This window comes from Chelon labrosus (genome assembly GCF_963514085.1).
Source record: "Chelon labrosus genome assembly, chromosome: 16".
Taxonomy (NCBI): Eukaryota; Metazoa; Chordata; class Actinopteri; order Mugiliformes; family Mugilidae; genus Chelon; species Chelon labrosus.
The window spans coordinates 7,654,983-7,677,829 of NC_140349.1; the positions used below are offsets into that span (position 1 = coordinate 7,654,983).

At 45.2% G+C, this 22,847-nt stretch overlaps 1 protein-coding gene across 1 annotated transcript in view; it reads left to right on the forward strand.

Moving 5' to 3' along the window:
- The window catches only part of epha10 (EPH receptor A10), a gene marked incomplete at its 3' end in the record, with an annotated part of 143,487 nt that overhangs the window by 20,783 nt on the left and 99,857 nt on the right, over positions 1 to 22,847 (forward strand). The window contains exons 2-3 of the mRNA XM_084563435.1: positions 16,048 to 16,112; positions 17,843 to 18,515. Of these exons, the coding sequence (XP_084419561.1) occupies positions 16,048 to 16,112; positions 17,843 to 18,515 (738 nt within the window). The remainder of the gene's footprint in view (positions 1 to 16,047; positions 16,113 to 17,842; positions 18,516 to 22,847) is intronic.

The window sequence follows — 22,847 nt, forward strand, 5'->3', positions numbered from 1 at the left end:
ACGCATTGTCCATATTTATATACAGTCTATGGCACAGATTCACTATTATTTACTGGCAATGCCTGAATAACCTTGCTTCAATACTGAGTTCAATAATCCACTGAGCAAATATCTCACCACACACACACACACACACACATAACTGTACCCTGCTCTGACAGGCAACAAACCGATGATTTAAAATGGCAAGCCGAGAAAAGACATCCTTGTTTCCTGTGGCGTCCTCTCCCCACTCCGTCCTTCCAGTTGAACCAGCGGCTGCCTCAGGCATTAGCACCCAGGGAAGTGTAGTAGCAGTGGCCCCCGTGGTTAGCAGTTAGAGCAAAACAAGTAATTAGCCCCAGTAATTAAATCCTGCAGTCAGCCTGTCAGCCGGAGCTGCGGAGCCTGTCCCGCTTTTCCCGTCCATTTACATAAACAGTGGAATCGGCCCGTACAAAAATGAGGAATTAGCAGATTAATTCGGTTCTATTATCTGCCCGGCGATAAGTAAATAAACAATTGGCCGTGGAGAAATGAAATGGGATAATGGCTGGGTGGGAGGACGAAGAGGAGGTGGAAGACAGTGTTGTGGTGCTTAACAACCGGTGGTACAAATGAGGGGCATAAGCTGGCTGTGCCCTCTCGCAGGGCTGGAGAGGTTGTTTTAATGTGCGTTTGCAACCAAAATGTGTGTGTTTTTGCATTTTTTTGTGAGTTCGTGCACGGAGACATATATTTAAGAACCTGTCAGAGGACACTGGATGCCTGTTTTTGCATTCTGTCCTGTCGGGCTCTTGTTTACCCGATGGGGGAGTCATCAGAAAGGGAAGTGCTCTTTGTCTCTCATTAGAGTAGCTCTTTGATTTCATTAATTACTGACCTACTGCTGCTGTGGTTTGGAACAATCTGGCATCTAACCACTCACAGCTTACTACCCCCTTCTCCACTCTGCATTATTTATTTATCGCCTTGGCTGGATAATTAATAACCGAAGGAGTCCTTTGTGTGAGAGAGAGAGAGTGTGTGTCTTCGTATGTTCATCAAGTATGGATCACTCGCTGGGCTGAGATGCTTTGCTGTTCCTGACCCTACCTTTTCAGCTCTGCGTAGGTCCCTAGATTTATTTATTCATTTATTTTTTCTGTGACTGTGTGTGTGTGTCTTTGTATCAGAGTTCAGAGCAGAAGGTCCCTTGCGGAGCAGCCGGCTCAATTCTGCTGATGAGCTCCCATCTGATATGAATCTAGTATCGCCAGCTGCACCGCGAGATCGTTAAAGCGTTATCTCAAACTTGCTCAATGCCACCATTCTTCTACAGAGTCTTTGGGAAACTCTTTAAAAGACGAAGGCCGCTCGTGGCACAATGCGCGCTAAGAACTCCGCTCGCCTACACCGACTGACCGGTGAGCTGAAGACTCCAGCTTCTTTGTGTTTCGCGTTTGCTTCCCAGCCGAGATCAACCTCTGGACAAAGACTTGGCTTTGAATTCAAACATTTTCGTTTCCACGGCGCCTTCTGAAAGAAACATAAACATTATACGACATAGAGGCCCTTGAAGTTAAGAGAAAAAGTACAGCATTTTGTTGCATCGCATGCAGCTTTAAGCCCTGTCCACATATAAAGCGATTGCTCTGTAGCTGACGATCAGTCGCTAGCAGGTTGGGAAAGCTTTTACTTGCGGTAAATGTTTGCATTGTTTGTCAAGCAGCTGTATCGAATGCTTCTATTGATCTAAGGAAAGCAACTTCCTGTCGCTTCCTGTGTGTACGTCCTCTAAGGATTTTTCTCGAACCACCTAGTTTCTGATCTACACCTGCTGCCTAGCTTCGTCTCTCACTACGTCACACTTCTTCTTCCTTTGCTTTAACAAAGCGCTCCTCTTGTTTTTCTTTTAAGGACCGTCTCCAGATCGATGCGCTCCTCAAATCTCATCTTTGATTATATATATTTTTTTCATGCCGTCTCATGCCTCATCCGTCCGTTTGACCCAATCCATGCCCTCTCTGCCCCCGCTCTCCGTCGCTCATCTGCTATTGTATTTTGTCAGGCTTGTGTCAGGGCGGACATGCTGACTGTTTTTCTGGCCTATCGACTGCTCTGACCAGGCTCTGTCTTTTCTTCCCCCCTCTCTCCTCTGCCCCCGCCTAGCAGAGCTAGTTATAGGGCCTATTGACTGATTGGCTGTCGGCCCCATCGATCCCCCAAGGTCGCACTGCTGGCTATTGACGAATGGTCCCGCAATGTCCACCCTCCCTCCTTCCATCATCTTCTCGCTCCATGCTCCACTCTTGTATTTTCGTACTTCTCTCTGTGCACCTTGCTTAATCTATCACTCACCTCATTTCAACCCCAGCACCCCATTCTAGCCTCTGCTTTCTCCATTCATCTGTCCGTTCACCCCCCCATCCTTCTTTCCCTCTGTCTGTTTTGCGTCCATTGCTGCAATCGCTCATCGATGAAGCGGGGATCGATCTCAAGGATAATGGGTGCTGGGCCCGCAGGGAGCCATAGGCATAGGCCCGTACGGGGTCCGCAGATGTGTTGCCGAGACAACTCCCAGGGTAGGAGGAGAGTAAAGATAAACTGCAAGAGAGTGGGAGAGAATCAAAGAGGAGAAGGTAAGGTAAGGAGTGTATGCCGTGGGGCAGCTACAAAACACATGGGGTGGGAGAGAGACGAGACAGGATGAGACAAGGCGATGAAAAAGAGGAGAGCTGGAGGATCCCTGAAGCTGCAAGACTTCTGATTTTAGTTTGTGGACTTGAATTATGGAGAAGTGCTTTGCACAGAGCTCCATCTGAACCGAACCAGTGGCACTGATGGAGATGTGAGTTGCACCCACAGCATAATACAGATATTGTAAAAAGATCATCTGTTAGAAACCTTAAAAGATAAATTCATTCTGATCATATTATCAAGTAATTATCCTCCCTCATCCCTGGTGGTGATATCCTACTTGGTAGTTTGGGTTTTATCTGACAAAGAGATTCTGGCCAGGATTCATATGAAATATTTAAAAGCAACAGGATAATCCACAACTTCTTAGTCAGGGCAGTTTTTATTTGAACTATGCAGAAACTCATTCATTCATTAATTCATTAATTCATTCATTCATTAATTCATTCATCTTCTGTAACCACTTGTCCTGAGAAGGGTCGTGGGCGGCTGGAGCCTATCCCAGCTGTCATCGGGCGAGAGGCGGGGTACACCCTGGACAGGTCTCCAGTCTGTCTCAGGGCTAACACAGAGAGACAGACAACCATTCACACTCACACCTACGGCCAATTTAGAATCACCAATGAACCTAACCAGCATGTCTTTGGACGGTGGGAGGAAGCCGGAGTACCCGGAGAGAACCCACGCAGACACAGCGAGAACATGCAAACTCCACACAGAAGTTTGCATGTTCTCCCCGTGAGGCATCAGTGCTAACCACCACAGCACTGTGTTCTGGAGTTTGTTCAGATATCTTCATGAATGTTGCTGATGTCTGATATCAGTGGAGCACTCATACTAAACGTAGCAAGCTTAAAGATGAGGTTATCACCTAATGCTTGAATATGGAATAATCCACTCTTACATTCTCACTTAATGCCATCTCAGTTTTACTTCTTCTTCTTTTCCAAAACATTGTACTTCAGCCATGGCTTTAAGATGGAGGTTATTGAAATGAGTTGATGTGAGAGTATTAGAGGATGGAAGGCGGCCCGGGAGTCTTTCCATATTAAGGCAAATGTCCTTTACGTTACTGTCCGTGGCATAAGGGAAGAGTAATGGAGGGACGAGATAGGAGTTTGACTACATGAGTTTGTGTTCATGTAGTATGTTCTTGTTCATACATGCATTTTAATAAGCTGGTATGTTTTTTTAATTTCCCAGTAGGAACCTGTCACTCATAGAGCCAAGTGTTTCATAATGAAGCGATTAGAGGAAGACACAATAATCACATCCGAGAAGGGTTTTTAAATAAAGCAAGACTGCATAATTTGTTTTCATACTGTAGGATCCGGTCATAGTACAGTGTACAATGTCTGTACAGTACTTGCATGTTAAGCTGCTCACTTGTGCCTTAAATTGCCCCCCCCGGGGACAAATAAAGTTTTCTGAATCTGAATCTGAATAGACACGGATGCTGGTCACACTGGGAAGGACAAATAAGAGATACTGCAGAGTTCAGGGCTGAACATAGAGGCTGGGACGAGCAGTGACGCGTTAATGAGTGACGATAGGTGAGGAAGTGGGTAGGTACCAAGTTGAACTTTGCGTTTCTAGAAAGTGTAGATTAAAAAGAACACATTTTTTATTTAACTTATTGACGGATACAGACGCCACCCATTTGCAAAAGTGCCGTCGAGGTGTGGAACTTAATTAGTAAAAAGAAAGATCGCTAAGCAAACAAGCCTCCCGTCTTCTCTCGCTGCCAATATTTATTAAAGGGCAAGACTTTATGAGACTGTGAAATGAGCTGGTGACATTTTTGAAACGTTTGAAGCTTCAAATGAGGGCTTAATTATTCGCACAAATGAAATTGTGTGTCGCGACCCGTTTGGTTTAATGAAAAAGTTTTATAAAAAACTCAATAAAAATAGAAGTCTCTGAGCGTAGACGTGTCGGTGGTTTCGATCTACGGAGGTGCTGATAAAACATTAGGGGCTTTCATCTCTTCATAAAGACGTCTTGGAAGACTAGTTTTCTGTAAAACGAATTTTTCGTGTGTGTCTGCTTCTCATTGACTGTACAGTGTTTACCTCTGCACAGTGTGCTGTTTGGTTTGCGATTGACTCTGGGAAGAAAGAGAGGAAACGAACTCTGTTGTGGCTTTGGAAGCGTGTGTGTGCATTCATTTTATCTTTGTTTACACCTTGAACCCTGCGGTGAGTGTGTATAAGAGAAAGACAACCTGGAATAAAAACATTAGCCACATTTTAAATGAGGTATGGATTCTACCGTGTAAGCATCCAATCATTTCAAGCGGTTTTTCCCCTCCGTGTTTATGGTTGTACGAGCTTGTTGAACCCCAGTCAACTCTGTGTACGTCGGCAACCGCTGCAGGTACTTCTCATTCTTTCAGCTGTCACTGAATAAAAGAAAAGAGAGGGCGGAATGGAGTGGAGCGGGGAGGGGATGGGGAGAATGAAAGAGATGAGGAGAGGTGAATGTAGAAGAAGACGACCTAATTTAATCTAAAGTGGTTCTCAAATTGAACCAGAGGGAAAACAAAGTCAGCACTAAACCTTGGAGCTCCCCTGCACTTATGTAACAGCTTTGCCCTCCCTTCTCCTCCTTTCACTTATGAATAAGAGAGAGGGAGGAATGGAGGGAGCGAGAGAGGGCAAATGGAAAGAGATGTGGGCAGAAAGGTGGAGTGGAAAAAGTCTGAGAACTGGAGAAAGGAGATAAAGTGGACATGATGAGAAAAGATGACAAACTAAACTTTATCTTCTCTGTCTCACACACTTCTGCCTTCCCTCTTTGTCTTTTCCGTCCCACCAAGACAACTTCTTTCGCTCTCTTGTTGCATTGACATCAAACTATAAATCCCCAGCAGGCTCTATTCAAGATTGTGGCCTGAATGTGTGTCTAGTTAAATAATGCAGTCTGCTGGCTGGACTGAGGGGAGACTAAAGGAGAAGACGGAGGAAGAAGTGGCGCTGTGTAAAGATACAGACGTCTATTATTTAAAAGTATTCTGAAAGGCCTGCGAGGGAGGGGCGGAATTAAAACGCAGGCCTTGTTTACACATACGCTCATGTGCATATATCCAATAAATGCCGGCGCTCCGTGTTTTCAGCCCGGTCATGCGTGAAGTATGACGAGGCAGGTGCACTTACAAATTGCAAAATTCAGCATAAATCAACCCGTGGAAAGGTATGGAAAGAGTGTGCTGCGTTCGTGAACGGACATAAATGCCATCCGTGCCACGTTTTTTGTGACATTTGAAACGGTCCGCTGCTCTCAAAACGGTTAGCGCTCGAGTCTGTCGCTGCAGCATGGGAATATAATTACGTGTTTGTGCTTGTGCGAGTGTCATCGTGAGACGAACCGGTACTGGAAAGCTCTGCTTCTTTATTCTAAATCTGTCGGTGACATTTTCAGTCCGGTTTTCATTTTTTTTTTTTCTCCCCTGAACCTTCAGAACGCTCTACAAATGCGTTCATCCCAGTTTGGTGCACATGCAAAGCCTACCTCGGCTTCTGTTGTATAACTATCTAAGTGAGCTTCTTTCCTTTCCTGATGAAGATGCAGTGAGTGTGCACTCTTTCTGTGTCACGTGTAGCCGTGAAGTCTGCGAACTCTTATGCTATGCAGCGCGGTTTAAAGCCGCCTCACTGAGCGCCGCGCATATGCACTTATACCAACGACTGGCTCGACATTACAGAACCGCTGCATGCAGTCCTGTGTTCTTTAAATAGCGAATTAAAAGCGTGACATAACATATGGACTGTATGGATAGCTGGTTGCATAAGAGTCAGCAGAAATCATGCTTGTGATTTGATTTAATTTAAAAAAAAAAGTACTTTAAGTTCATTTCAGTGATTGTTGTTCCCACAAAACCTCTTCCTCTTGGGCTTGTGCACCTACACGCGTGTTTTCTTTCTGTCTGTCTCAAAGATGCATTTAATTTGAAAACTAAAATGGTTTTCTTTAAATCTGGAAGAGTTCGGTGTGGTTCACTTTGGCGGGATCGCAGGTGCTTTATTGAACCTCACGTGTTACAGATCTGCACATGTTGCGTTTGTGGCTTATGCAGCCACTTGATCGGTTTGGGATCTTGTTAATTTGGAGGCCAGGTCGACACCTTGTGCTGTTCTTCATGTTTTTTTTAGTTGCTGTGTCAGGCTGCATCCTGCTGGGGATTGTCATTGCTATGGGGTGGGGGGTGCCTGGTCTGGTCTGGTCTGGTCTAGGTGGGTGCTACATGTCTAAGTAACATCCACACGAGTGAATGCCAGGTCCACACGTTTAGCAGCAGAACACTGAACTGTCACAAGATGGTCAATCTTATTTAATTCTCCTGTCAGTGGTCATAATGTTATGCCTGATCAGTGTAAGTAACTGCTGGTCTTTCTAGGCCATAAACCCAAAAAAAAAACATAGCTGCCAAGTCCCTCCAACATTTGGGGAACCTCTTTGTCGATTTCTGGCGTTTTTCTTTCGTCATCTTTCATCATCTCACCCTTTCTACATAACTGTGTGTCCGAGAGAGTCTCCCGCACCAAACATTCCTGCCTGGTTGCTTTCTGTCACATATTATAGCATTCCATCTTTTTTTTCCAGCACTTTGCTCTTAGTGCCGTGACGTTTCTTTTTCGCGAAGTGGTTTCTCCATTTGTCCCTTTCGCCCGCCGCCGTGTCCATCCTTTAAATAGTTCCTTTTGCATGGTCCGCTCGTTCCTTTTAAACGGCTCGCCCCCTTCGCGGAAAACCGGGGTTAAAGTGGATTGCCTGAACCTGAGCCAGCGGTTGGAGAAGAAAGAAAAACAGAACTTGGTTTCCTGTTCCCTGCGTGTAACCTGATATATTCATTCGGGTGTGTGGCTGCTGAGCAAAACGTGGCGGCCCTTTTCAGAGCCTTTCGGGATTTATAAGTCAGGTGTTTTGCCGTGCGTGCTGTCTTGATCTAGAGGAGCTTTACGGATATTTTTGGTACAGGAAGCATATGTTCAGAGTAGTGTTGACTCATCATGTTTGAGTGTCTTTAGTCGGATGCATGTAAACGGCAGAGAGCAGTCACATCCTGTCTGCAAGCGAGTAGACGTAGTAAGTCGAACTAAGACTCCTAGTTGGACTGGGAACGAACACCGCTCCGTTATCTGATGTCTGGATATCGGCTGGCCGCACCGGAAGCCCTCAAATCATCAGACGATAGCTGATGGGTCCTTAGATTGAGTTACCGCTGCAGCCCTGCTCTCGGGCCTGCACCTAGGAGCTGCTGGTCGTAACAATAGCTCTCCCACTGCCCTCACTATTAATCTAGACAATTAATTACAACCTTTTACAAGGCCCTACAAATGAAAAGAAGTTACTTTGGCCCCCGGTCTCTCTCCTCCTCTTGTCTTTTTCTCATTGACTCGCTTTTGATCCATCAGCACATTTCTTATTTTTGGTTCCAGATCTTTTTTTTTTTTTTTTTATCGTTCTCAGTTCTCTTCCGTCTGCTTGTCTGGGATAAAAAGGGAGAGAATCTATTGTATATGCCTCGGAGCTCGGGAGCGCATTGTAATAAAAATGCCTCGCAGGAGTGTATTTATTCAGCAGGAGCAGGCGTAACTTCAATAGGATCTTGTTTGCTTCCTTAGGTGCCTGACTCATCCTTCCATTCTCATCTTATTTTTCTTTTTTACAGCCAGTCCTCAATCTTTGCTTTCCCCCCCTTCTTTCCTTCTATATTTCCCCCCCTCCTCTACGAAAGTCACGCTCTGCTTTTGCTGTCTCTCTGACTCACTCAATGACTCTTTTCTTTGATTCCCTCGGGCGCCCACGAACGCGCACATGTACACACACTCGCTTTATTCCTCCTGAAGCTATTTGTCTTAACAGGTGGTCATTCAGATTCAAGACTGGCACTGCAAATGAGGTAGGGAAAAAAAAACAAAAAAAAACGGGGAGGAATAACTGAGAATTATAGTGTGAGGAGATGAGGAAGACAAAGTGGGAACGCCACTGGAAAGAGATGTGTCGTGCTGAGGACATCCGCCATGTGGTGTTTTGTAATATTTAATTTATTTATGCTGAAACCCAGACCTCTAGCTTATTGCAGCTGCCTCTCCTCTTTCTAGACCGTGCAAACAAGAAAATCTTCTATGTCTAGCAAACCAAGACAAATTCTGACCATATAATAATGAATGTTCCCACGTCTGCACGCTGGGAACTCATTCACATGAGTCTGGATTTCCTTTTAAAGCTGCTTTTAAAGCTGTGAGAGGATTAACCCCTTCATACCTGTCAGCCAAAATCCTCACTCACAACACCGTGTTCAATCTTATCATTGCATCTTCCCTGCATGTCTGCAGACCAAGCATGCCTGTAGGGACACATTTTACGAGGAATGAGAAGGAATTTTCATAATAATAATAATAATAATAATAATAATAATAACCATGTAAATACATGATCCGATCATATCTGGCTGGAATAAATCCATTATTTCCGTGCGTGTTTAACCTACATTGGAGTAAAGCATAGGCTGTATATAAATATGGACACTGCATCCCCACTTCCTTGCATTGGCCCAACTGACGCCATTTTCCCGGGGATACGGGCGACGCCATCTTGTGACTTCGGAGCCAGAGTCTCTGCAGTACTGTCCGAAAGTGGAGCCACGTGGAGCTGCGTTATCGATGACATGACCACACTTCCGCCTCAGATTCACTCGCGGTTTCGTTTAATTAATACTGCGCTCTGCTCTACCTCCGACATTATATTAACTACCTAAAATGACAGAAACCATCCTTGAAAAACAATTATTTAACGTGTATTTTAGTGTTTTAGTTTGGCCCAAGTCCCATCCACTAACATGGCGGAGGCGGAGCTTATGACATATACTGCCATCAGCCACCAGGGGGAGCTCTACTTGCTTTGGCTTCACTTTTTAGGGGCAGCTCCGCCGTCCATCTTTATACCATCTTAGTTAATGTGGGTCTGTCTTCGTCGTCTTTTTCATTTGACTATATTTAGCGTTGTCCAAAATAATCTGAACAAACTAAACTGGCACTACATTTGATTTCCAAGTTCGCAATTGCTCATTTAACACGCTGTACAGATTAAAGAAACCATATACTATACAGTGAGTGTTTGTATTGACCCCATGGTCATGCATCATGTAGGTAATTGCATGGGGAGCCGTGGAGAGCAGACAGCTGAATGTCTTTACAGTATGTCACTATACTGAAGTTGAACGTTTAATGACTCTGTTAAAAGGAGAGCCCCGGTTGAAGTTAATGTGCTCTGCTGTTAGCGCCGCTATTACGGTCCTTCTGCCTGGCTGTGCGTTTGTGTGTCCCTGACACCATTTGTCTCTCGAGGTGGTCTACGTGTCTGTTTATACGCAGCATTTATCTTTTTATATGCCTGTTTATATTTTTATGTGACACTTCATATCCCCATCCATTTATCTTTTTTTATTTTTTATTTCTTTTATCTGTTCCACAGCAGTATTACTGTATTGTTTTCCGCTGAACTATACATTATCGTACCTCTCGTGTTTTTGAGCAGCGGGGTATCGAAGCATTCGGGAAGATCGTTTTTCAAATGAAGTGCTGTGATCGCTCCCAAGTTCTGTGCTCCCACCCCGCTCCGGTGTCCTCGAGCAAAACTGTAAATCCCGACAGCCTCCAGGGTGCTTCTGCTTTCATATTCCGTGTAGTGACTGACTCTCTGGAGATTAACAAATATAACCTGACAAAGCTCTCTGGTACAGGTATACATGCAGCACCTGTGTGTTTCATTTTGTATATTTTCTGCATGCTTTCTGAAATGATTGTCAATCCTTCTGTATAAATATGCCTTCCTATAATTCTGTCCATTGTCCATCAGGGCAGTTGAATTGCCGTCTATTCCTTTTTTTAGGTACAAGCCCAAGACATTTTCGCTTTCAAGTCCCCACTACTGATTTTTGTGACTTTGTTGTCTCATGTCTACGGGTACTGACACTCCAAGTCAACAGAGCGATGATTGCCGGTAGCGGGTCATCGGTCTCCGACCTTAGCCTTCGCAGTGTGTCCCGCGCCGTTGCCACTAGTAGAACCCCTGCCGACTGTGTGTGCGTGAGCTGAAATAGCTCACTCTCATTGGCCGGTTCAGCTCAGGGAACCAGTGCACGGGAAGAGAAATGGAAGTGATGAAAGTAAGCAAAGTCAAGAGGGCACGCATGGAAAACTCTTCTTGTCTAATGTGAACATTCAAATACAGAAAAAAAAACTGTAGACCAACTGGTCTGCATGATCCAGGAGAGGTCAGCTCTGTAAGACTCTTTGTCACTCTTCCTAGCTCCCTAGCCTCCCAGCTAATAGTAGCTCTTCCGGTTTCCCCTTCTTAATGATGAAAACAAAATACTTATTTCCTTTCATGCAGGCGCAGAACTTCTGTGCCAGCTGGCTCTCGGTTTATCTCTTTGTGGTGTGTTCAAGTGCAGTTTTATGTGGTCCAGACACGGGGGACGTCAGTTGACGTCGCAGTCGTCCTTTGTTGCTGCTCGTCCTTTGATGTCTTCAGTCTCAAAGGAGCAGCTCTACTTTTCAGAACCGTTTTCCTTCTTGATATCTTAGTTCCAGCCTGTTCTGGCTCTTTCCACTCTGCTTGCGTTAACCCTTTGACCCTGAGGATAATATCTGGACGGTGGTTTCCCCCGGCGGAGCACTGGTGGCCTCTGCTTATTCGAGTCTAAGTGCTCTATTTAGCCAGGTTAAGCCTCCTTAGCTGCTCTTTCTGCTGAGGTTTAGAGTGGCTGGTAAGTTGCGACTGAGTCTGTGATAGAAAAGTAAAAGAAACAAATACTTTTTGCAGAGTTTACAGTATTGACTCACTGTTTTTTCTTTTTTCCTCTTCTTTCAGATTGGAACTTGTGAGTGTGCTTTTTCCTTCAGCTTAATAGCTGCACACACTTTATCAGAACGAACAAGAACTCGTAACCTCGGAAATCCTTGGAGCTGGCCTGTATGACAGAGCTGTCTTCCTGCTCCTGTTTACCTCTGAGAGGACATAATAGTCTAAGCGCTATATACTTGACAAAGGCCAGATTTTAGTGTTCTTCTTCTCGAGTGCTGTTGGTGCACCAGAAAAAAACTCCCCCCTCTTTCTTTCGAACGCTTGATCTGAGCGTTGCGTCTCTGCTACAGCTGTCTCCTTTTTGCCGCGCTCGCTTTTGTGTCCGACGCGGCTCATCCTTGCGAAAACAGCAAGGCCGAACTACTCGATTAATACATCATACAAACCAGAGAAAGATGAAAGAGCGGGTGCGAGACCGGGGAGGGGGGACGGGAAGAGAGGATTGCACTTGAGATGCACTTTTAATGAAGCAACAAAAACAAAGAGAATCAAAATCCTTCAAAGCCTCCACCTCCTGCACCCTCACGCAGGCTCAGGCGCGCACACAGAGGCAGCCAGACATGGCAGGAACGCACACAATGTGAGAATCAAGTCGTCTCCTCTTCCCGTGATTAATTATCCAGCTTGAAATCCTTCATAGAGGTGAAGGAAAAAATGTTACCCACTTACGGTGCATCGGTAATTCCTTTCAACACGGCTTCGGTGTTCCGCCGTCTGCATGCCTCACATTTACAGAATATGTTAAACTGGAAGTTATCAAGGTAGCCTTTGCTGAGGAAGTTTCCGTAACTTCTCTTGTTACGCTCTCGCTTGATCGCATTTCATTTCTCCAAAATTCGCTTTTCAAACTATTTCTGACGAAATCTCGTGCGTCTGCTCGTTTTGGATTTTAAAACCTAAGCGGCTAGATGTTATTACCACCGTCGTGTCACGGCTGTCGGCGTGATGTGACCGAAGCGGACGCGGCTCTGTCATTTCTCGCGCGTCATCTATTTTATCCGCTGCTGACGAACGTCGGCCTCGGTTTGTGTGTCCTAAATGGGGCTGCGGCCGAAATGACAAAAAGACCACAGCAGAACTGGCCCACAGATCCGCATTGTGCCGATAATGAAGGGCAATTATTTATGAAATAGCCTTTTGAAATGATTGTTTAGGATAGCTAATGTGTCATGGCTATTAAGTCGGAAGCCGTGCGTTGCAGAGAGTTTTTCTTTGTCACATGTTCTTTCTCTAACTCTCTAACTCTCTCTTTTTTAATGTCTGTATCCCTCTTCCTCTTCCTCCTGCCCCTGAAGGCCTATTAGTCTAACTAGGCTGTGATTACAGGACTTATGTATTCAGCGTGTGATCATAGTGCCAACTTTGTCCTCCGAGTCTCTCTCTGACTGACTGCTCACTAAGGCACACTGATCCCTCTGTGTATTACACGGCGTATTCATGTATTTGCACTTCATCTGCGCGTCTCTCTTCCTCTTTATTTTTTTTTTGTCGCTCTCCCCGTTGGCTCTCACTTTCTTTCTTTCTCCTCTTCCTTCCGCTCCAGACTTCCTCTGCGCCTCTCCTACCCTCTTGCCCTCTCGCGCTCTAATCTTCTCCAAATGCCTCCGTGTTATCAGCTAACTGCAGAGCCGTGCTGTGGGCACCCGGCGGTGTTAACCCAAAAACAATGAAGTCGAGTGTTTAGCAAAGGATCTCCCAAGGTCCGCCGAGGCTTCCCTGCACCCTCTTCAGCTCAAAAGGAAGAAGAAGAACCGCTCATCACTCTTATTGCCCTCCGAGGGGGTGGTGGTGACTCTACACATGTCCTTTTTTTATGAATCACGCTGCATTTTAACGTAGTCATGGCTTTGAAATGAAAACATATAACTGAAGATCTAATAGACGTTCCACTGACATGTTTATTTTGACACTTGCTAGTCCGCGCGAATAGAAAACGATTAAAAACCATCTCTTTTGGTTTGTCAGCACACATTTGTCCTTGTCAGAGCGTGAGTCAGTGAGATCGCATTGTGAGTCACCGCGTCTTATACTGCACAACTCAGACCGTGTAGGTTTCTACTCCGCGCTCACCGGGACGTCCATGTGCGGGATCCGTTGTTAATTTTGATAAGGCCAGATATTTGTCACGTAGCAGCGGGTAGGAGATGTGCAGCAAGCCCTACGCTTCAAGTGGGCCGCGGCTGCATGCGATGATGTGAGGCGAAATAGTTCTCCTCTTGTCTTCAGAGCGGCACTTCCAAGTTGCAGAAGTGCAAACAAAAGTTCAAACAACTTTTAAGGATGATATAAAAGCAGCGAGCGCGGCGTCTTCTTCAAAGTGATAAAAGAAGTTTTTCTTTGGTTTTAGGCCCCCAGGTTGTCTCATAGATGTGAAGTAGACGTTGCTGTCGGAGAGTTTGAGGCTCTGCGCATATGTGTGGTGACGTGGGGCCCGCTTCTTAAAACTTAAAGCGTGCGTATCTTTAATATCAGCAAAACCCCTTTAAAAAAAAAAAAACGAGGCGATAATGCAGCTCGCCATATGTCGCTGCAGATGTTGGTATTACATTATAGATTAGGATAAATGCGCTGGTGATGGCTTTCGTTGTACGCACGCTGCATACAACGCAGACAACAACTGTTCTCAGACTGACTGCTCGAAGACATCCTGACTAGTCAGCTGTGGCTTCTTGAGTTCTCTGTCAGCTTGGATTTGGACAGGGTGCTAAAGTGTTGGGTTCCCTTGGTTTTCTCAGGCAGCGTCTCGGTGATCAGAGATATTTTGGTGGAAATATTAATATCTTGTACTTGAGTAACCAAATTATTGTGTCTTTTTCGTTATTTCCTTATCAGTGAATAATTTTGTCAGGAAAACGCTCATTAAAACGTTCCCTTTCATGACTCATTAAAAGTCTTATCGGCCTGCAATTTAAAAACACAAAGATAATTAGTTTATGGTCCGTGACAAACGAAAGCCTCAAACCCTCACATTTGGAACCTGAAAGCAGAGAACCTGTGATTTGCTTGATGGCAAAAAGAATAAAAATAAAATAAAAAATCGATTCAGCTCATTTTTCTTTCAGTAGACTGAATAACTATTCACATCTACGACAAGAAAAGCCTGGCGCTCGGAAATGTAGCTGCCGATGAAAGTATGAAAGGTTCAGCAGCGACACTATGCCAAGTCTCGCAGTTCTCATATCACTTTATCTGTTGGCTATTTAACAGGGATCTGACACAGGAAGTTGGACTCTGTGATGCTTATATGTACTCTAATATATTCAGATTTTCTAGTCTAAATAATACACTGGGGGCAACCAATGGACCTTAATAAGTAGGTCGAAATAGAGGTTTTGATATTAGCAACAGAATGTGCTTGAAGTATGAAAAGTACAGTTTCTACACAGTGCAGTAAAAAGTATGATGTTTTAATGTGATACAACATGGAAATGCTCAAAGTATTATACTGTACTTAGACTTAGATAAACTTTATTGATCCACAAGGGAAATTTCTTGGTCGCAGTAGCTGAGTTGCACATAAAAAATACACTCTTTTGAACCACAAGCAAAAGAAAGATTAAATAAAATACATGGAGGTGGTTATATATATATTATGTGGTTGTATTCTGCTACTGGGACTGTAACCTTACCTATCTGTGTATTTTATATTTAAGCATCTGATTTAAATCCACTGAGCTTTCACTGCACACTACTGTTATTTCTTCTGTAGCTGTCCGTGGTGCTGAAACCAGACTGGAACCTCGCTTTCTCTGTCCGTGGTGCTGAAACCAGACTCGAGCCTCTTACTCTGTCCGTGGTGCTGAAACCGGACTGGAACCTTGTTTTCTCTGTCCAACGTGCTAAAGCCAGATTGGAACCTCTCTTTCTCTGTCCGTGGTGCTGAAACCAGACTCAAACCTTCCTTTCTCTTTCTCTTTCTCTTTCTTTGTCCGTGGTGCTGAAACCAGACTGGAACATCTTTCTCTGTCCGTGGTCCTGAAACTAGCCTCGACTCTTGCGTGTCCCTTCCTCTGTCCGTGGTGCTGAAAAAAGAAATCGCACAGATGCCCGACTTTAAGGCAGTTCGTTCCCCCTGCCGCTGCTTTGAAAGCTCTGAAAACTTAGCGTCTCTCTCTTTTGTGTCTGGGCTTTTTGTTGAAAGCTCCGCGGTCATGCTTTGTTTGTGTCCTCATGTGTGTTTTTAGCGCTGATGGGAAGCCCTTTGTGCAGCTTAAGTCCTCGACAGATACTATTAATGCACTTATCATCAAAGGATGCGTTCGCCCCCACCAGATTTTGACAAGCCTTCCTCGGCGATAATGGCTTCCCTTTATCATCGTGTCATGTTGTTCTTACAGTAGTGGGCTTCTATATTTGATACCTCTCTTCATTTATTAGGCGCTCTTTATTTGGTTTATTTATCATGCAGTTCAGGCGCACTGTAGACCGACTTATTTATGCTGACGAGATAAAATCAACAGGATAGCATCCCTCTTAAGCGGACCTCTAACCTTTGCCTGTTTTTTCTTTTTCCTGCAGTTGTGCTGCTGAATTCTAAGGAGACTCAGGCAGAGCTGGGCTGGACGTCTTATCCCCCCAATGGAGTAAGTGTGCTCGCTTGAATTTTTCATCACGGTTGCCTTTGTGTGTCTGAAACTGTCCTTGTTGTCCTGCTCCACAACGCCGCAGCTGGTTGCTTAGCTTTTTCACACCTCGTGTTCACCTTTCTCCGACTCCAAAGCTCATCATTATCATTAATCAATGGTGCTAATCCTGGCTAGGATACTGCCCGCGTCCAAACCAGCCACGCAGATATGCTGCCACAGATAAATGGTCCCCTTCTGCGTCGATCGATTTGGCTTGTAAAAACCTTTGCGCTAAGTTATGACTGCAAGACAAATGCAGGAGCCCTTTTTAGAGAATCCCACACTGCCTTAGCAGTTTGTCACCCGCTTCCCACCTGGAAGCTGGCCTTTCCACACGCACACACACACCTGAGATGTCTATTATATAAATAGCACGTGCTGGGAATTGTGCATGTTCTAACATATACATCACCGCGTACACATAAGTGTCGTGTATAGCGTAGAGTTTCTTGAATCATTGTCAGCTTGAGGAGGTTGCTGGACCACATGCGGAGCTAAGATTAATGGATCGCGCGACTCACCTACATGCCCCAGTAGAACCGAGAGAGAACACGACGCCGTTTTTATGTAGTCACCTTGACAGTAGTGGAGTTTATCACATTACCATCACAGATAATCCATTTTCGCTGGCTGCTTACATTTGTGCGTGTTTGCGTATGTATGAGAAGGGGAGAGCCGTTCATATTTGTCGCTCGGTTCACCTTCAGTTCTGTCAAGATTATTCAGAACGGGACATGGTTATGCATTTTGTCATTTTGTTCTCCTGGAAGTATTTCAGAAAAAACAAACTCTGCACTCTGGAAAGTATAAGGAGGAGTATTTGAGATGGTCTGACTTAATTTTACAAGTCTTAATATGCTAATGGACCAATAATTGGTTCATTAACTGTTAAAATACACATCTTTATGACATTTGTTGCACTCAAAACCACATTTATATGGTTTTTATTACAGGAAAATCTGGAAACATAAGTCAGAGAGGATTGATTGATTGATGCCTTCCTTCTATCTGAATGGAAGGAAATGGTTCCTTTAAAGCCTCCATTTCCCTTTCAACAACCTTTGACACCATACGGACCCACAGCTTTCAATTAATCCGATCTATCGAGGCCGCATCGAGACAAAAACACATTTAATACGTCAGCAGGTTAAGATCAATTCATAAAACTCTCAGTTCTCGCCTCATTAGAATAGAGATCTCAGTCAGTAGCTATATTTAACAATCAATATTGAAAAATAAAATGGAACATTTTCAGTGCTGATCCCCGTACAATAGGCCCAGCATCAATGACCTGATTGTAATCCCGCTGTGCCTTTTTTTTCCTGAGCCGTTTCTTGTGCGTGAACCTGCAGTGTGTGGGAAGCAATATTTAGCAACGCTGTTCTCAAATGCCACTGCTTTAAGTGCCAACGGTGGTTGAGATGAAGCGGTGACTGAAGAAGTGACTAAGGGTCTGACCCGCAGTCTCTGAACCACTACATGCTGATTTGATGACTCAGGATTCGGTCATTTCTTAAGCTGTAATTTTAAAATCTTGAGAGCCAGTGACTTTTCACACACACTCATCAGATTATGTCATTAGATTGTTAAACTGAACTATCTTTTCATTATACCTTTGCACTTTCTTTTTATGTCCTTTCTCCTTTCACCCTTCTTTCCCTACCTACTCTCCATCTTCATCTTTGCAGTGGGAGGAGATAAGCGGCGTAGATGAGAAGTACAAGCCCATCCGGACGTACCAGGTGTGTAACGTGATGGAGCCCACGCAGCAGAACAACTGGCTGCAGACCGGCTGGGTGGCGCGGCGAGGCGGGCAGCGCATTTTCGTGGAGCTCCAGTTCACGCTGCGCGACTGCAACAGCATACCCGGCGTGGCGGGCACCTGCAAGGAGACCTTCAACCTCCTGTACGTCGAGTCGGACCGCGACCTCGGCGGCGTGACCCGGGAGGACCGCTACACCAAGATAGACACCATCGCCGCCGACGAGAGCTTCACGCAGGGCGACCTCGGCGAGAGGAAGATGAAGCTGAACACGGAGGTGCGCGAGATCGGCCACCTCAACCGCCGGGGCTTCCACCTGGCGTTCCAGGACGTCGGCGCCTGCGTGGCTCTGGTGGCCGTGCGGGTTTACTACAAGCGCTGCCTGGCGACCGTCCAGAACCTGGCGGTGTTCCCCGACACGGTGGCCGAGGCGGCGTTCGCCACGCTGGTGGAGGTGCGCGGCACCTGCGTCAACAACTCCGAAATTGACACAGACAGCCCTCCCAGGATGCACTGCAGCGCTGAAGGCGAGTGGCTGGTGCCCATTGGGAAGTGCAGCTGCAGCGCCGGCTACGAGGAGGGACACAGCAGCTGCGAAGGTAGGGAACTGATAAACAGACAGTGGGATGCATGAATAGATTGACAAGGACAGAATGCAAAGAGGGAACAAAGGCGACAAGAAAGGGATTGTGTGAGGAGGAAGAAAAGAAAGAACAAGGAATAAGTAGGATGACAGTTAGTACTGATGATATCCCGCAGACATTTTTGGAACAATATAAAACAGTGACTCATTTCTGGCATGACTAAGTATGCAGCAGCAGTAAGTGGGTGCAATTCAAATTCATTTATGAGCCCCGAAAATTGGATTTTCCTGAAATGTTTACAGTTGTGAATACTTTTTTTTTTATTTTTTTCACAACACAATCCAACTTCGATTTACCAGAAATGAATTCCCCCGTGTTGAAAGAGGAGGACAAATAACGGCGCTTTTTTCAAAATGATGATTTGAACTGGAAACTACATGAAATTGGTTGTAATTATCCCATCAGACTGACATTTTATTTATTTTTTTTGCGTATTAAACGTAGCATCCACACTGTAATTCAGCTTCAAACTGTCGGAGGTTTGTGTGTGATGCTGGAGGTAATGCTTCAGGAGTTGTTTTCCCACTGCTTTTTCACATATGCAGCGGGACTCTTAGAGACACATAAACAGACTTTCATGTGTAAAATAGAAATTCCACTTTTACGAGCGAGGCGTGACGCGAAAAGGAGGAGGAACCGTAGGAATAACGGCACGCGAGAGAGAAAAGAGAGGGGAAACGAGAAGTAAACCAGTGTTAACTAGCGTCCAGACAATGAGAACAAGGCAGCGTGGTCATGCTTTTAACAGACACACAATAGAAGTACAAAAAAAATCCTTTCTCTCCTTTGTTCTCCCCTGACAACGCTATCGATGTCCAGGGCCTTGATTTATCAGTGACGTTGCCTTGTTTCATGTACATGTCCAAAAGCTGTCGACACGTATCGATGTGCGAGGCGTGGTGTGTGTGTGTGTGTGTGTGAATCCAGTGACTAATTTCTTCAGATGGCCGCGTCCCATTGCGTTTAACAACACATTCTTCTTCTTGCCTGAACGTCTTGGCCTCACACAAACACACCTACACGCGGCATTGTCATTACGGAGCCGGCGGGTGGTTGCGAGGTGTCGCGCTCTGACGTGAACCGAGATGGACGGTATTAGAATCCTTTGTCACGGTTGCTCATGCAGCAGCAGCGGTCCGACAGGGCCTGACTGTCGCTGCTAGCTTTCACACCCCATCTTGTATTATTGTGCAATGCGGCGTGGGCGCCGGAGTCGCTGCGCGCTCTGTAATGGGACGGTGATTTAGCAGGACTGCGGATCGCGTCGCAGTGATCTGACGCTGGCGTGTTGGGCCACTAAATCTAAATACTGAAGTACTTTACGGAAACAAGGAACTATTGTTCCCTTTGAGCTTCCTGTCAATACTGTAATTACATTTCAGAAGAAAAGGAAAGGAAAGACAGGCAAAGAAAGAGAGAGTGACTTAGAAGACCAGCTTTTATAGAGGCAATCTGGAGACCTGTCAGCTATGGGGGCAATGACCTATGTCGGGCTTTTGGTGTAGCTAGCGATATTCGGATAACAGATATCTGCCTCTTCCTGGAGCCAGGAATTCTTCCCAGCATTACTTACAACTTGAGTTGTTTAAGGGATTTTATTGACAAACGACATATGTTAGCTAGCCTTCCTTAAAGATCACTTACCTGTGTGCAAGGATAGCCCACTCAAATGTGATTGGTCAATACTACTTGGACCACAGATCTAGTCCCTCTGCCTACTCTCTGCGCATACATCAACATTATGACATTGTGTGGATGTTACTTAGACATGTAGCACCCACCTAGACCAGACCAGGCACCCCCACCTCATAGCAATGACACTCCTTGATGGCAGCAGCACAATGTTTTGACCTGGCCTCCAAATTCACTAGATCCCAAACTGATCAAGTATCTGTGGGACAATCCACAGAGGCCCCTCTCCTCGTCCTAAAGGCCCCCACTATCAACATCCTGTTGCCAGACACCACAGGACACCCTCAGAAGGCCCATGTCCATTCTATGATGAGTTCAAACTGTTTTGGAGGCACGAGGTAGACCTGTCAAGGTATATCTGTCTGAAGCTTAGTATAGAGAGATCTGGTTGCCTTGGTGACCTCCTCTCTAGATGAGTTGTACAAGCAGAACGTTAAAACATTGCCAGTTGTTGGACGGAGCTAGCTATCCTTGCCGTCACCACATTTGAAATGAAAATACCGCCAGCGACGACACCACTCCCTCTAGATTCACCCGATGATCCTAGCTCACGTTCATTGTGTTGAAAGGTGGTAAGAACCGGAGTCATCACGCTGCGTCGTAGATGTTTGACTGGGATTTGATAAACTTCACGTCGCCAAAGGGTTTTTTAGACCGCCATCACTCCAACTCTCTGAATTTTCTTATTTTCTTTTCTCTCGTTGCCACATTTCTGCTAGTCTGTCCCTGGGTGTGCACTCCTTAAGTAAATAAGAAGTAAAGATACCTGAAAAGAAACTGCCAGCAAGCTTGTGTTCGCACCATTGAGGCAGAAAAGAAAACTTTCCAACTGTCAACATGCTGCACCTCTTGTTGTCTTCTGAAGAGCACACTCAGCTGTTATGATGAACAAAAATCTGAAAAAAACCAACAAATTAGTGTCAAAGTTGGTAGAAGCAGCTATGTTGATTATAAGTCATGCAGAACTTTGGCTGTGTTGCAGAAGTTCTGCTCCCGCACCAAGTGTTTGACAGTTGGAGATAAGAACTGTTCAATGATATTGGCAGTCGGTCTGCGCGCAAACTAAGTACGTGCTGCTTGACCTGCTTTTTGTAATTGCCAGCGATGCTTTTTTTTTTCTTCCCCCCGACAATGATAGCTGAGCCAAGGACAAATAAATTTGACGAATACACAAACGGAGAGAGGAACTCAGAAGAGATTAACAATGTGCTAAGAACCGAGTCAGACAACGGAGCGGAGATAAAGAGAGGGAGCAGTGACAGGAGACTTACGAAAAAAAAGAAAAAAATTAACATTTTAAAGGAAAAGAGGGAGTAAAGGGAGAATAGGACAGGCCGGGCGCGCTGCCAAAAGAGCAAGTAGACAAGGACGGCGAAGCCCAGCGATGGCACGGACTAAGACGGGAAGCCCGGGGAGAGCGAAAGAGAGAGATGTCGCACTGTTCCTTTTGATGCTCAACCTTCCCTGGCTGCAGTTTAGCAAGTGTGGTCTGCTAGTTGACAGAGAGTGTGGCGCCTCATTCCTCACTCCAGTATGAATATGCAGCTAAAGCCTCGACATCTCCCACTGCACCAGAGCTATTGATCAGGCGTAATGCTCCACTAAACTGAGGAATTGCGCTGGGACTGCTCACGCACACATATATAGTAAGGGCACACATAGTCACTTGTGCGCCGTGGCATCTGCAGATGTACAGCACACACACACACACACACTGGGGGGAGAAAGACTTTCTGTATGTGCCAGATAGAAATGGGTAGAGAGATTATTGAAGTGTGCGTGCAAGTAGGATGTTCAGTTTTGTACGTGTGTGCAGTCACATTTACGCACATAGGATATGCATGAGTGGTGCTGTTTAATATACTATAATCAGTGCAAAGCATGCAATCACAGCGCAACATAACCATAGTGTTAGAGTAACTCACTCCTCTGTGTGTTTGTAGACACTTTGTGCAGGTTCTGTAACAATGTCTTATTTACTCCTGGGTGTAATTGTTTAACTGAGTGAGCGCAAATGCACTAAGTGTCTCAGTACGAGTCAATATTATTGAATAGCCAGTGAGTGGCTACTGATAATGCTGTAAGCAGATGGTGTTGCGCAGTGGAGAAGAGGGTTTTTACCACACCCAAGCAACGCTGGATTACTTCGAGTGATACGTACAGGTATCATTGTTAAAAAAATTAAAAATTAGGTTTATGTTTCAAATTTAAAATTTGCACGTGGTGTTCAAATTGTGTTGCCTCTTCACCCAGTCTTGTCACTGCTAATTAACTATGGAAAAAATGAATGGAAGGAGAAAATATATATTGGTGTCTAACCTGAATTGTTGGAGGTTACTTGACCAAAATGTAAGATCTAAAATATAGCTGTGATTCCAAAGAGCAATAGAAATTTAAAGGAAAATTGGCATACCCCTATCTGGCACAACATTATGACCAGTAAATAACACTGACTATCTTGCGACAGTTCAGTGTTCTGCTGGGAAACTTTTGGACCTGCCATTTATGTGGATGTTACTTAGACATGTAGCACCCAGTCGGACCAGACCAGACCAGGCACGCCCACCCCATAGCAATGACACTCCTTGATGGCAG